The sequence below is a fragment of the Capricornis sumatraensis genome, chromosome 7 (assembly GCF_032405125.1).
Source record: "Capricornis sumatraensis isolate serow.1 chromosome 7, serow.2, whole genome shotgun sequence".
Classification (NCBI taxonomy): domain Eukaryota; kingdom Metazoa; phylum Chordata; class Mammalia; order Artiodactyla; family Bovidae; genus Capricornis; species Capricornis sumatraensis.
Genome location: NC_091075.1, coordinates 70062991 through 70077582, shown reverse-complemented (window position 1 = coordinate 70077582; position 14592 = coordinate 70062991). Strand labels below are relative to the sequence as shown.

Sequence of the window (14592 nt, the reverse complement as noted above, 5' to 3'; positions counted from 1 at the left end):
ACTACCAGTGTTATGTTTTTTGGAAAGGCCTGTGAGAAGTAAGCCAGATTCCAAGCTAATGACCAAAAATAAGTGAGTATTCGTTTTCTTAGTTGCCTTTTTAAGACTACTGTAGATATCTCTTTAAAAAACTGTAATTGGTATAGCTCTGTCATATGTGCTGTTGTGCCCTGGTATCAGGAAAATACTACACTTTTTTTCAGTGTTAACCAAATTAATATAGTTATCAGAGCAAGACCAGTCTAATTATTAGATCTTATTGTCTGAATAAGGAGAAATCTCATGTTCTTATTACGCCAACAGTGTATCGTACGTCTTTACAGTAAGCAGATGTATTTTGAAATGAAGGCTTTTGGGGGGTAGCTTTTTTAAATGTTCATATGACTATGGCTGAAGCTTAGATAACTCAACAAATATTCATTGAGATTTACTAGATGCTGGGCATTCCATTAGGTGCTGAAAAGATGAGTAAAGCATGACCTTGTCTTCAGAGTGTCCACTGGCTATTAAGGGAGACAGAAGGTTTTAAAAAAAAAAAAAAGCACTGCAGGTCAGTATGAGAAACTCAGAAACAGACATGCTCAAGGCTTTGTGAAAACTCAGAGTGAGAACCAGTCAGCTGTGCATTAGGGGTTACGTGGCGAAGAACAGGCTTTGTGACATTTGAGACACTACAGGCAGAGGGACATGGCATAGAAAGACTCAGCCATGTGAAATAACATGGAATGTGCAGGCAGCAGCAGGAATCACTCTAGAGAAGGGGAGGAGCAACAGCGGCAGGAGGAAAGATGGATGGATCTAAGACACGCTGGGTTCCACTAAGGGCGGGCTTTATTTGAAACGATAGGAAGTCATGAATCTTCATTCTTTCCCAAGATGCCAATTATGTGCCAAGCCCTGTCCCAGATACCTGGGTGGGAATACCCAGGGCACCCAAGCACTCAATCATTTAAGCATATTTGTTTACTGAGCCCTGCCATGTGCCAGGCTCTGTCCTAGCCCTGGGCACACAGTGCTGTGTGGAACAGACAAAGGCTTCTGGTTTATGGAGCTTCATTTGAGCAGGAGAGACATAGTAAACAGGTAAAAACATAAAATATCAATGATATATCAGAAAGTGATCCCTTTTCTACCCATATTAAGAAAATCTAATGAGAATATGGACTTGGTGAGGGAGACACTTAGATAGGGTAGCATCTGGTGGAAACAAGTGATGAGAAGGAGCCAGTCATTGTAAGTGTGGAGGAAGGGAGGTCGGGGCCCAGGAAACAGGAGTGGAAAAGGCCCCCAGGTATCTGAAGAGCTAAAATGTCAGCCTGTGGGGCTGGAGTGCAGGGGACCTGAGAGAGTGGCATTGGGAGAGAAGAGCTGGCGGGGGCCAGGTGCTCACAAGGGAGATCTTAGAGGCCACACAGCGGGCAACAACTAGAGGATTTTAAGCCCCAAGGGCATAATCTGATCGTGTTTGTTTTTTTCAGTCTCGGTTTTTTTGTGGAAAAGTGAAAGTGTGTTCTCGTACCTGTTCCTCCTCCATGGAGCTTGCAGTCTGTCATCGGGCAAGGTTACAGTTTGACCGGTGTTTTAGTAAAGTCTCTTACAGAGGTGTGGAGGGAGGGTTGGAGAAGGCAGAGATGAAGAGAGACACCAGAAGCATATTAGGAGGAGATAAGGGGCCTTAAGTGACAGAGTGCGTGGACAGGAAGGTGTTTATGAAGGGAGCAGACTTCAGAACTGCACCTGAAGTAAACTGTATTCCTTTCAGTATGCGAAGGCTGTCACGTGAGCATTAGCTACTCATTGATCATCTGAGCTGTTGTGTCCAGGATAGCTCATAGCATGTTATAAGTCAGCAGACATTCTCATTAGAAACAATGGAAAATAGCTTTTTAACAAAAGCAATATGGTTAATGGTCCTGTGTTTTAACTATACAAATAGTTAACAAACAGGAAAATCTTTTAGTTTTGGTTACTAAAATAGCTGTATTCATAGTAAGTAAGTAAGCTACCTCCTGGAAGTCATTCATATTGATTGGAAATGAATTGGAAATTCATATGTATTCCCATACATACTGGAAATTGTGTTATTTCAGATGAGTCATTCATTTATCCAACAGTATCTAATGGGCCTACTTCCAACGCACTACCAAGTTCCCAAGGACACTTTTTTTTAAATGAAGGAAAAACACTTTTTAAATTTACTATGTTTTTTCCTTTTACAATAGTGTGTTCCCTTATCACTATAAACTTTGTAACACTGACAGAGGAGAATGGGGATATTTTTTGAAACATACTATTTCATTTAAAAATAATTCTGTTGACATAAAAATTCACCAGAAGAACAGTTGTCCACAAGAGAATGATTCAGGTTTGTGTCTGTTGGATATGTTGGCCTAGTTTGTTTTTCCTGGTGTGACAAATAGTGTCACGTAACCCAAAATTGCCCCTTTAAAGAAAGTATAAAAGCACTAATAAACCCATAACCCTATTATATAAAGTTATATATGAGTTACAGATACTATACATATCGCTATAAAGCAATTTCTTAAGATGAGGAAAGCAATTAACTTCACTGGATGAAATATTTTATGAACTAAAGAAAAAAATCCTAGAAATGTTTATTTGAATTTCTGCCCTTGAATTGTGTAATATTAGGACGCCATAATAAGCTAAAGCATTCTACCTCAAGACAGAAAACTTAGAGCTCAGGTTGCCTGCCTGTAATACGGGAGACCCAGGTTCGATCCCCAGGTTGGGAGGATCCCTGGAGAAGGGAATGGCAACCCACTCCAATATTCTTACTTGGCTAATTCCTTCTAGAAGGGATTATATCCTTGTGTTTATCAGAAGAACCTCCACAGAGGGATTTCTTCTAGTATTTATAGTAGTTTAGATACCAATTCATGCATGCCAGAAATTATTCCTTATACAAAATGAAACTTTGAAAGTGTGTGTTTGTGTGTGTGAGGCAGAGAGACAGAGAAGGAGTCACTGTGCAATAAGGAAATGTTCAAGAAAATTTGATTCTCAGTATTTACATATAATAGTGGAATTCATTCCATTAGCCAAAAAGTTCTCTCTTCATGAAACCTAGGAGTTACTAGAGAATTTCAGCATACATTATAATTTTAGATGAAACATGTATTTTCAAATTATTATTCAAGAACAAATAACAATAAAACACAGGTATGCACTAATGAAAAGTAATGGCATTAAACCAAGAAATTTGGTGGTGCATCATTTCAGTACGATATGTTCAAACTGATGCCCAAGGAAAAATTAATACCAATAAAAATTCTAGGTGTAGCAGTGTCTCTGGCACTGTTACTCACAGTATCTTTCCAAGTAACTAATTCTTAGTTGTTTAATGGCCAAATCTTTAAGAAAAAAATTCAGATGGAAACCTTAGAGTGTATTGAATATAAACTATTGCAGCAAATAAGGAATGATTAGACCATATTATTTATAAAGTACCATCCTGTGAAGACTCAGAGTTTGTACTTTCTCTGCATAACTATTCCAGACCAGGTGTTTCCTTAGTACACTTCGTGCAGGTCCTTTTCCCATCTGTCTTAGCTTTGGCTGCTGTAAGAAAAATACCATCACCTGGGGTGGGAGGGGCTTATCAACAATAGAAATGCATTTCCCACAGTTCTGGAGGCCAGAAACTCCAAGATCAAGGTGCCAGCCAGCTGCTGTCTGGTGCAGGCTCTCTTCCTGGGAGCTCTTCTTGCTTTGTTCTGACATGGTGGGAAAGAACAAAATAGCTCTTTATCCTCTTCTTTTAAGGGCCTGATCTCATTCATGAGAGTTCTACCCTCATGACCTAATCACCTCCCAAGGTCCCCACTTCTGATACCAGCCCACTGGGGCTTAGGGTTTCTGCATATGAATTTTGAGGGGATTGGAGCTTAGGGTTTCTGCATATGAGTTTTGAGGGGATTGGGGCTTAGGGTTTCTGCATATGAATTCTGAGGGGACAGAAACATTCATTGCACTATTGCTACCCCATCTTTGTCATACCTTACACTTACCATACTCTACTGTATATTATTGTGGTTTGCATAATTAGGCCCATATTAGTTTGCACACTAATTGTAGTTAGTTATTAATTTATCCCAGAGCACTCAGCCCAGAATCCTTCATGTTATACATGAATTTACAGGTGAGTAAATTAAGACCCGGCCTTCCCCAGTGGCTCAATGGTAAAGAATCCACCTGTAATACAGGAGATGCGAAGAGATGGGTTCAATCCCTGGGTCGGGAAGATCCCCTGGAGGAGGAAACGGCAACCCACTCTAGTAGCCTGAGGAATCCCATGGACAGAGGGGCCTAGAGGGCCACCGTCTATGGGGTCGAAAAAGAGTCGGACACGACTGGGCGACTAAACAACAAAACTAAGGCCCAGGCTGGTCTAAGATCAGGGGCGCTGGATTTCACTTACTTTTCATAATTTGGAAGGGAAAATTCTATTTTCATCTGTGACAAAGAGGTGAGCAACTGCTGTTTGACTCAATAGTAACCTTAGGTCTAAGTCCTGAAAGAAACTGAAAGACCGTTAGTGCTTATTTTCAAACTGATAGAACCAGTGTCCATGTGAATTAAAACTGGTGCTGATACATCATGATCTACACCCTGGAAGTATTTTTATTTTTCAGTAGTGGTAGCTCGTTTATTCAGCCAACACCTATTGAACTTTTACTCCATGCCAGGCACATGTATCAACATTATTTCAGTAACGTTACAATGGATAGGGGAAAAAATGCCACAACATGCTTTCCGTTATCATTTCCCTCATTGATAAGTGAGTTTATAGTTCATTTAATTCTCAAGAGTACAACAGTCTAAAATTTTCCAGCATTTTCTGAACTCTTAACTCAGTGGTGAAGATGTCTCAGTACTCAAATCTAAATAAATTATTATAATCTTATTACCTGAAAGCAAATCATACATCCCAGGTATTCAGCTCAGTTATACCAGTCAGGCTGCCCTCGTCGTTTCAGTTCAACAGCGTCCTGACTGGTCAAGACCTGTTCGTGATTCACAGGTAGCCCTGCAGAACCAGTGGGTTAAGCATTTTGAATTACCTCCCCTTCTTATATCTAGAATTCACTGGAGAATAAGTTCTAGCATAATGAAAGAAATGACATTTCCATAAGAGAGAATTTATAGTAGTAATATAAAGCTCTACCTATGGAGAATTAGAATATGCGGGAGAGAAGATATTTCCCCAAAGGATATATTTCTAAGTAAACAGCTGAGTCCTATTGAAAAAAGATCTCTTTGATGTTTCTGTGTGGCAGTCAGTGATACACTTTAATTTCAAAGGGTTTTAAACTGGAAACTATTAAAAAAAAAAAAAAAAGAACAATTTTATGTGATCAGAGTCCAAAAGCTCCCAAAATCAAACTGTGTAAATGAAGACTGCCTAATAAAATAAATGTAGATTGGTGGCAACAGTCATTTATTCTGTGTTGGTAAAATTTGCTTTTTAATGTTTTAAAAGTTTGTAAAAAAAAAAGCAAAAAACGATTGTTTTTCAGGATACAAGTTCAGTATTAAAGGAGGAACAGGTTCTTACCGCCTTTGAAGATGATGGGTCATATATTATTCAAGAACAGCAGGACTCTCTCGTGTGTCAAGGGATTCTGGATCTAGAGGAGACGGACCTGCCGGAGCCTCCAAGTGCTGAGAGCTACCCCGGGTCGGTCTGTGAAGAAGACGTCACCTTAGCTCTGAAGGAACTAGACGAGCGATGCGAGGAGGAGGAAGCAGACTTCTCGGGGCTGTCTAGGTGAGAGCACAGTGTCACAGACACGGCGACGAGGTGATGCCCCTACCCTGTCCCCTCCCGAACACGACCCTCTGTTCCAGTAAACTGACTTTCATTTCTGTGTACATTTTAAACGTGAAATGAGTTCCTGCCATGGTTTTACTCTCTGTTACTGCCGTTCTCTTAAAGAGAAACAAATAGGCCATTCCCAGAGCACAGTGAGTCTACACTTAGAAGTACACCAAATACCTATTTGGGCAGAATGCCTAGTGGCCGAGTGCTGAAATCCATATTGGGCCATGGGTGGAGCCAGGTATCAAAATTATGGAAGGAACTTCTGTGATACTAAAACAAATCTGAAATATATTCCAAAAATTAGTCTTATTACTAATAGTTATAAAGTTTGACTTATATAATGGGCAGAAGTATCATTTCTTAGTACTGTCAAATGTTACAGTGCTCTTTTTAAATGTTTATGCATCATACATTCAAAATTACCACGAAGTATGAAGAAATCTCACACAGGACTTTTTTCTACTCACGGGCTGACGGAATTGTGAAAGTTGCTCAGTCATGTCTGACTCTTTGTGACCATATGGATTATAAAGTCCATGGAATTCTCCAGGCCAGAATACTGAAGTGGGTAGCCTTTCCCTTTTCCAGGGAATCTTCCCAACCCAGGGATCAAACCCAGGTCTCCCACATTACAGGCGGATACTTTACCAGACAGAATTGAATGATCAATTATTACATAAAGTTCTTAAAGGAAATTCTGGTGGCTTATGTCACTTAAACATAAAATAGTCCTTCAGTGATGAGAATTATGATATAATCTATTATCTAATGTTTTGTTTTTATATTTTTTAATTTTATAAATATTTGTGGCTCAAAATAATGTTCTTTATAAAGGCATCTAATTTTGATGCATTATCTATCAGTGTATCTGTTTCCCTATTCAACAGTTTGAAGCTCATATAAAATTTAATATTTAATGATCAAGTATATCAGAGTTTTACTCCTACAATAAAAGCTTTTTTATTTATATTTCAAGTGATTACAGTGTTTTAACATACACAGCACCTAAGGAGGTGTTTCATTCTCAGTACATCTAGAATGCTCACCTGTATTTGAAAGTGTACACTCAGATATTAACAAGGGATCCTGGTGACACATGTTGTTCAGGTCACTGACTTGGCTGTGATGTATGCACGCACTCATTGATCACACACAAATTCAGAGAAGTCAGGAATGATGCAGGAATGATGCTCAGATATCTGGCTTTCTACGAGGCTGCAGACAGGAGAGCTGGCTTTGGCCAAGTACTAAAGATGAAACAATAAGTAGAACATCCTTAGTAAATACAGAGCTGTATCTGCTCAAGGTTACAGGATACATTTTCCTAAAATCAATCACCATAGTGACATCTTAAAAATTAAACTTTCTGAGGTAGAATTTAAGTTTTCACTTCGAATGTCTGCGTCCTTTTGACCTTTTCTCCGCAATCTTTTCAGATCCCTCTCTTCTATATGAATTGCTCCGTAATTTCTGAATGGTCTTGTGGAGGCCTGTAATGTGAAATATACAATTTTAAGACCTTGAGTAACACATTTCTTTATGGAGTCTGACTCCAAACACTTCTTCAAGACCCAGGGTCACACGTTTCTTTATGGGATGCTCAACCCAAATACCATATATCCCTCCCTTTTTTTTTCATTGTCTTATATTTGTGTGTATATATTATCTGACTGTGGGGATTATAGATTCCTCAAAAAAAAAAAAAAGGGCCAGATCTTCTATTTCTTTGAGTCAGATCTGTTACTGCCACACTGCTAGGCACATAGCATGCCTCATGGCTTTATAATACTGGGTTTGGTCCCATAGAACTGGCCTCAAATTCTGGCTCTGTCATTTCCTACCCAGCATCCTAGGCGCATCACTTAACCTCACTGAACCTTTTGTCCTTCACTGGTAAAAATCAGGATAATAATGGTACTTAACTATCATAGAGTTTCTGTGAAGATTGAATGAAAACAGCCCATGTAAGGCACCTAATATATAGCCCTTGACACAAAAGTACATGACAAAAAAAAAAATCATGATTGCCAATTTGGGCCTGTTCTAATAAAAAGCCTCTGAAATTGACCATTTAAAATGAAGTCATTCTAGTCTGTATTAGTCATAGAAGTTACTGAAATTATTCCATAGCCCTGGCATATTATAGTATTGCTCAATCACTTCAGACATGTCTGACTCTTTGCAACCCCATGGAATGCAGCCCGCCAGGCTCCCCTGTCCATGGGAGTCTTCAAGCAAGAATATTGGACTGGGTTGCTACACCCTCCTCCAGGGGATCTTCCTGACCCAGGGATTGAACCCACGTCTTCTGCATCTCCTGCATTTCAGGTGGATTCTTTACCCATTGAGCCACCTGGGAAGCCCCATTGTAGGATTAAGTTGTTTTAAGGTGGTTGTGTGAAATTAGATTTCTAAATCCAAAGATGCTAGGAAAGAACAAGATGCTAGAAAGAACAGGATGAGAATCTGCTTATTCATGCCTGCTCACAAAATTTAGGTGGTCGCCCATTTTCTGAATCAGTATGTGTACATATGTAAGAAATAATGTTAGATGACTTAAAGTATTTTAAATAATTGAGTGTATTCTTTTAAGATAATATGATGATGACTATGTATGTGTTAACAGTCAAGACGAAGAAGAACAAGATGGTTTTCCAGAAGTGCAGACATCACCTCTGCCATCACCGTTTCTCTCTGCCATCATAGCCGCTTTCCAGCCAGTAGCATATGATGACGAGGAGGAAGCCTGGCGCTGCCACGTCAATCAGATGCTGTCTGACACCGACGGGTCCTGTGCAGTGTTTACTTTTCACGTGTTTTCTAGGCTGTTTCAGGTCAGTAAGGTTGGAGACTTCTGAATTCGTGTTACGGTTATCTGATAAAGTTATGGGGTTTTATCTAAAATCAGTATCTCAAATTTTAATATTCTCACTAGTTTCCTTTAAAGTTTTTTTATTTTCCTTCGATAGTGATAATTTAAATTTACATTTTGACATTGTAGCACTGCTATGACATTATACAGTGACTAGTACAGACACTTCCCCTAAGGTAATTAGAGTAAAACTTCCAAATAACATTTGATCAAATTCTGGAATATGCTAGACACCTTCAGGGACACCAAAGCAATATAAAGGAGGGTTCCTGCCTTTAAGGAGCTTTCAGTCACTATCATAAGACAATCCGTCATGAAGTGTTCAATTCATTGGCACTTTCGTTACTGTGTGGGGACCTTAAAATTTTTAACCAAAGCTGCTTCCATCCCTGAAAGTAATATGAGCTAACATGTAAGGCACTAGGCTAAATGTTTTACAGTAAGTAATTCTTACAACAGACCTATGTAATGTATTTTTAGCATTCTGTAGCTAGGGAAACCAAGGCTGACATTTAAGTCATTATTTTCCCAACTACCTGCCACCTTTCCACCCCACCTAAGCAAATTTTGCCCATCTTAGAAGACCCAGCTCGGTACATAATCTCACTGAAGTTTTCCCAGCCTTCCGTCTTTCTCTCCTGAAAGTTCTTCAGTGCTTATTAACTGGAGCACTTATTTACTTAATGTAGTTTTGCATTGCTACTTGGTTTTCTATTTATATTCTTTTCTTTCCAGAGATACAAATTTCTCCATGCGTGAGACTGTGGCTTATACTTTGTTTTAAGTTAACCATAATGACACCTAATGGTGCTACACATATTCATGTAGGTACACATCCAAGTATTTGTATAGTAATTACATTGTTGGTATAGCATCTGATTCATTCCGTGTTCACTATGGTTTAGGCCCTGATGGTTTTATGTGAAAGAATATTCTTGAGTTTTGAGAAGATATTGCCCTTGGTGCATTTTGATGACTTCAGTTCAGGTCAGCAGGAGAGTAAACTCTCCAAGTAGATAGTTTATCTCCTTGGATATGTTTATCCAAGGAGAGTAAACTACTTTTACTGAAAGTTTCATTTGGTAGAATTTAACTTGGGAAGACCTAATTCCTCATGCACGTGAGGGCTTTATTTCCAGCAACATCTAGCATGTACTCCTTCTCTCTTTCCTAATGAAAAAAGTCTTAGGAATGGGGAGACGAATAGCATGTATCATTAGTTTCTTTTTTCAGGAATACTATACAATAAATCTTTGATCATTTTTAGAAATTATCATGTTTCCTAAGTTAGTTAATTTGCTCAGTCGTGTCCGACCCTTTGTGACCCCATGGACTGTAGCCCACCAGGCTCCTCCGTCCATGGGATTCTCCAGGCAAGAATACTGGAGTGGGTTGCCATTTCCTTCTTCAGGGGATCTTCCCGACCCAGGGATCGAACCCAGGTCTCCCGCATTAGTGGCAGACACTTTAACCTCTTAGCCACCAGGGAAGAGCCATGTTTCCTAAAGAAGTGCCTAAAAATAGGATTTATAGATTGATTTTTAGGGTTCTGTATATATCACTACAATCATAGTTTTAAAATAGAAGGTTGCTCTAATTATAAATTATGCTTTTTTACTTAAAGAAAGGCTTTCATATGAAATACATTTTCTTATATTTCTCCACAGTCAATTCAAAGAAAGTTTGGGGACATAACTAATGAGGCAGTCAGCTTTCTTGGTGAGAGTCTGCAGCGCATTGGTGCCAAATTTAAAAGCTCATTGGAAGTGATGATGATGTGTTCAGAATGCCCTACAGTCTTTGTGGATGCTGAAACAGTAAGTTTTTACATGAGGCTTACTTTATCATAAAAAGTAAATTGGAATGGCACCACTCAGTAAATGGTCTTTTTTAAAGGTAATTCAGAATTTTAAAGTCTAAAGGTTCGTATTTTCAACTTGATTATAAATACCTAGCAAAATATAGTTCCCATGTACTAGATGCAGTGACTTGTGACTGTTTCTGATTCTGACCTCTTCCTGCCCTCACCTTTCATAGAGTCCTGGATGGGAAAGCTAAGGAATCATGCTTAGAGATGCGTACTTTTCCCTGGTTCCTGAATCAAAGCTCATAGGAGACGGCTAGACACATTTTCACCACCCCCATCCCCCCCGCACCACCACCACCATGAAGAACCCAGAACTCCCTGGTCTTCTCCACTTGTCTCCAAGCACATTTGTAGATTATGTATTAAGACAGTTAAATAATTACAGTTTAAAAAGCTTCAAGTGTATTACTCTTAAGGTATACACTGGTGGGACATGCCACTTTTGCCTGAGCCAGGTTTTGAAAGCATTAGAAGGCATGCTTATCCTTTCTGACATTCCTGAAACCACACCGCACTCCTCTGTTTCAGTGAAAGGTCAGTCCTTAGTACAGGACAGTGGACAGTAGGGGACGCTGGCTTAACTTGGCTTGAAAAGTCACTAACCCATAACCCCAAAGTTTTTGGTCTCAGGATTGTGATCCGAAATAGTGATCTGGATCAATGTGTTTCTGATTTGACAGCTGATGTCCTGTGATTTGCTAGAAACACTAAAGTTCAGTGTTTTGGAGCTGCAAGAACACCTGGATACTTACAATGCCAAAAAAGAAGCAGCTGAGCAGGTCAGTCCCTTTTTACAATGTAAAAAAAAAAAAAGTAGTTACTTGTGACACTAGACATGCTAACCTGGCAGAACAGCCGAGAGGGAAACAAGACCTCTTACTACTTGCCTCAGGGTTATGCTGAGAATGGTGGGGAACTTGGAGTTCCCTGTCCAGTTAATTCCTATCTTCAGCTTTTAGAAACTGGCCTTCTGAGGGTCTTAGAACACAATGGAAAATTCGCTTTATAAAAAGCTTCTGTCTGGAGACTGAATAGCTGCTGTCAACATTGCAAGTAGGAATATAAAAGCAGTATTTCCCTGAGCAATGCATATGATATTGTGGTCCAGAAAGCCCGCCACTTGTGACGAACTGGTGATCTTTTTCCTGTGATGTGTATGTGTACATGGGCAAGCAAAGGGAGAAATGAGCATGTAGTAGACTATAGATACTGCCTGCAAACGTTTCTCTAACTCCAGTCTGGCCCTGCAAAACACAGCCAGCAGTTCTGTTCGCTGGGGGCAAATCCAGTGTGCTGTTTTCAACTGGCAGGGGCAGAAAAACTTAAAGCATCATAAGCAATCATGTCACTATTTTTTATCCTATCCCTTCCTTTGCTTCCTTTCTTCTTTTCTATCAAACAACTATTTTTCATTATTCAGTTTTTGCCCATCTAATAGTTTTTTGGCTGGATGGCATCACCGACTCGATAGACGTGAGTTTGAGTGAACTCCGGGAGTTGGTGACGGACAGGGAGGCCTGGCGTGCTGCGATTCATAGGGTCACAAAGAGTCGGACACGACTGAGCGACTGAACTGAATAGTTTTTTTAGTTGTATCAATACATTCTTGTATATTCCTTGAGGCTTCTAAGAATCACAAGTGAAAGCCTGGGGTATTCATCAGGACCCGCTGTCTGGGCTGGAAGTGAACAGTTTTTGTCTCCCCAGCACCATAAGACCAAAAAGCCGCTGTTTACCTTTTCAGCCTCCCAGATGCCACTGCTGGCTTTCTTAGCCTCTCCTGCACATGATAAACACAGGAACGAATGCGCCAAGGGGAGAGTGCACACGGACTGCTGGGCTGCCTCCTCTGCAGCTCCCTCTTCTCCAGGATCTTGATCCTTAGGACCTCACCACCTGTGACAGCCCTGCTTTCCCAGCCCAGTGAAACTGCAGGCCACTACTTCAGCTTCTGAGCCCATGGACAGGAATGAGCAAATCCCCTAGAGTAACGCTGGAATCAAAGTAGGGCTCTCTTGATACTTTTATTTAACTCCCTAAATATGACAGTTTGATATTTACTAATATTATCAGTTCTTTTGACTTCCTAGTTCTTTTTCAACTAGTTCTTACTCAACTTCCACAGTCATCCTTCAAGGACAGGCCTTATATAAGCTACTCCATCACACCCAGACGCCAAACCTCTCCAGTTAATTTTTAACATTTGAGCCCTGAGTTAAAATTTAAAAAAAATCCATCATGATAGGAAGACCGATTAACCTGTGAACTGGAGGTTATTCTGTACACAGACTGTCTATTGTGTTTTGAATACACTGACCGGGAAGGTGTAGACCGGTACTTTTCAGGCCAGTGTGCAGCCACAGCACAACAGGGTTGGGGCTTGTCTTGTAACAGAATACAAACCAGAATTATGTTGAATAGTGCCCCCCCCATGCCATATCATAGGCATACAGTGTAAAAAAATATATTTAGTAAGAATAAGCAATTTAAAATTTTTTTCATCAGCATACTGGACACATTGGGCTAGACTTGTGATGATGATGATGGACCATATAGGGACTCTTAACATTTTGTGTGAGCGGACATTCATGTACAAATTTCATGACAGATGTCAGCTGAGAGAGAGAAATCTGCTGACTGGCTTTTGACAGTGGCTGCCGGCAGCTGTATCTCACTACGGAAGCTTAACATGTTTTTCTTCTGACCTGCTGTCAAGCACAAAGCCTAAGGGCCCAGTCGGGCTGAGGGGCTGGGATAAAAGGGACAGAAGGTCAAAGAGACTGTTTTGAAACAACCGAGACACCTAATTTTCATTCTTTGCATGTAGACCATTAAGCTACAACTGAGAATTTCAAATGTCTAATAATGAAATATTTTCAAAGAATAAACAATGTAGCTCGTGGTTTTTCTCAAAGTCCTAATGAAAAATGTCCTAGTTTCATATATATAATTTCAAATATAATTCGTATTATATATTTCATAATATTATGTATTATATTGTTATTTTATCATGTTTAGTCTGGCACGTAAGAAAGAGCCAGGAAGGCAAAAGAATTGATTATTAATATCAAACTGTTAAAACCTAAGTGCTTAGCTTGAAGGCTCTTAGCTTTCACTTCAGCTTAGAAATTCTGAGTCCAGTGTTGTTCCCCACTAAACCACAGTACTGTTATTTTCTTTTTATCTGGCCAAGGAAAAGTTACCTTAAATAAATATCCATCTTTAGGACTAGCCCCTGGATAAGGAAAATCACATTTGGCTTCTGCAACCAGTATCTCTTTGGAGATAACACATTTATTCATACATTGCTGTCCAAAAAGGAAGGAAAAAAAACAAGATTTTAAATGGATTTTAGTTTCTGCTTCACTAATTAAAAGTGACACACGTCTTCTGAGAATTACACTTCTGATAAACAAACAGACCTGGTTAATTCTAAGTTGCCTTTATTAAACTGACAAGAGGGGAAAGCCCACTTTTCATTTCTCCATCTTACATTAGACACAGGTCAAGTATAGGCTGTGAAGATTTCCAGTAAAATCTACAAAAATGAGTATTCTTTACTGAAATGGAGCACCACAAGTCCCTGGAATAGAAGACAGCTGATTGTGTTTCCATTAATAAACTGTCCCCAGTGTGTACACGTTGCCACGTAGACAGCATCCTCTGCTTGGGTTTGTTGCATAGAAATGATTCTGCTCAAGTGGAGATCAAAGTCCGTGTCTACAACCAATCCTAGAAATTCAAGTTCACTTTTTAAGATTTTTGTTCTGTATGTGCAGGCTGTTACAGTACCAGTTTCATTGTGTACTATGCAATTACTGTATTAAAATTTTACTGTTACTTATTTCTTCAGTGGTTAGACAATTGTAAGAGGACATTTGGTGCCAAAGAAGACATGTATAGGATAAACACAGATGCACAAGTAAGTGTCTTCTTCTTAGTTTTGCTATATTTCCTATCAGGTAAAATAATGTATATGTGCAAATGTCCTTATTTGCTATTCCTAAA

At 39.5% G+C, this 14592-nt stretch overlaps 1 protein-coding gene across 1 annotated transcript in view; it reads left to right on the top strand.

Moving 5' to 3' along the window:
- FRYL (FRY like transcription coactivator) overlaps positions 1–14592 on the top strand; it is a 215933-nt gene that overhangs the window by 194245 nt on the left and 7096 nt on the right. Inside the window, exons 55-59 of the mRNA XM_068974804.1 lie at positions 5541–5791; positions 8472–8679; positions 10385–10534; positions 11265–11363; positions 14438–14506. Of these exons, the coding sequence (XP_068830905.1) occupies positions 5541–5791; positions 8472–8679; positions 10385–10534; positions 11265–11363; positions 14438–14506 (777 nt within the window). The remainder of the gene's footprint in view (positions 1–5540; positions 5792–8471; positions 8680–10384; positions 10535–11264; positions 11364–14437; positions 14507–14592) is intronic.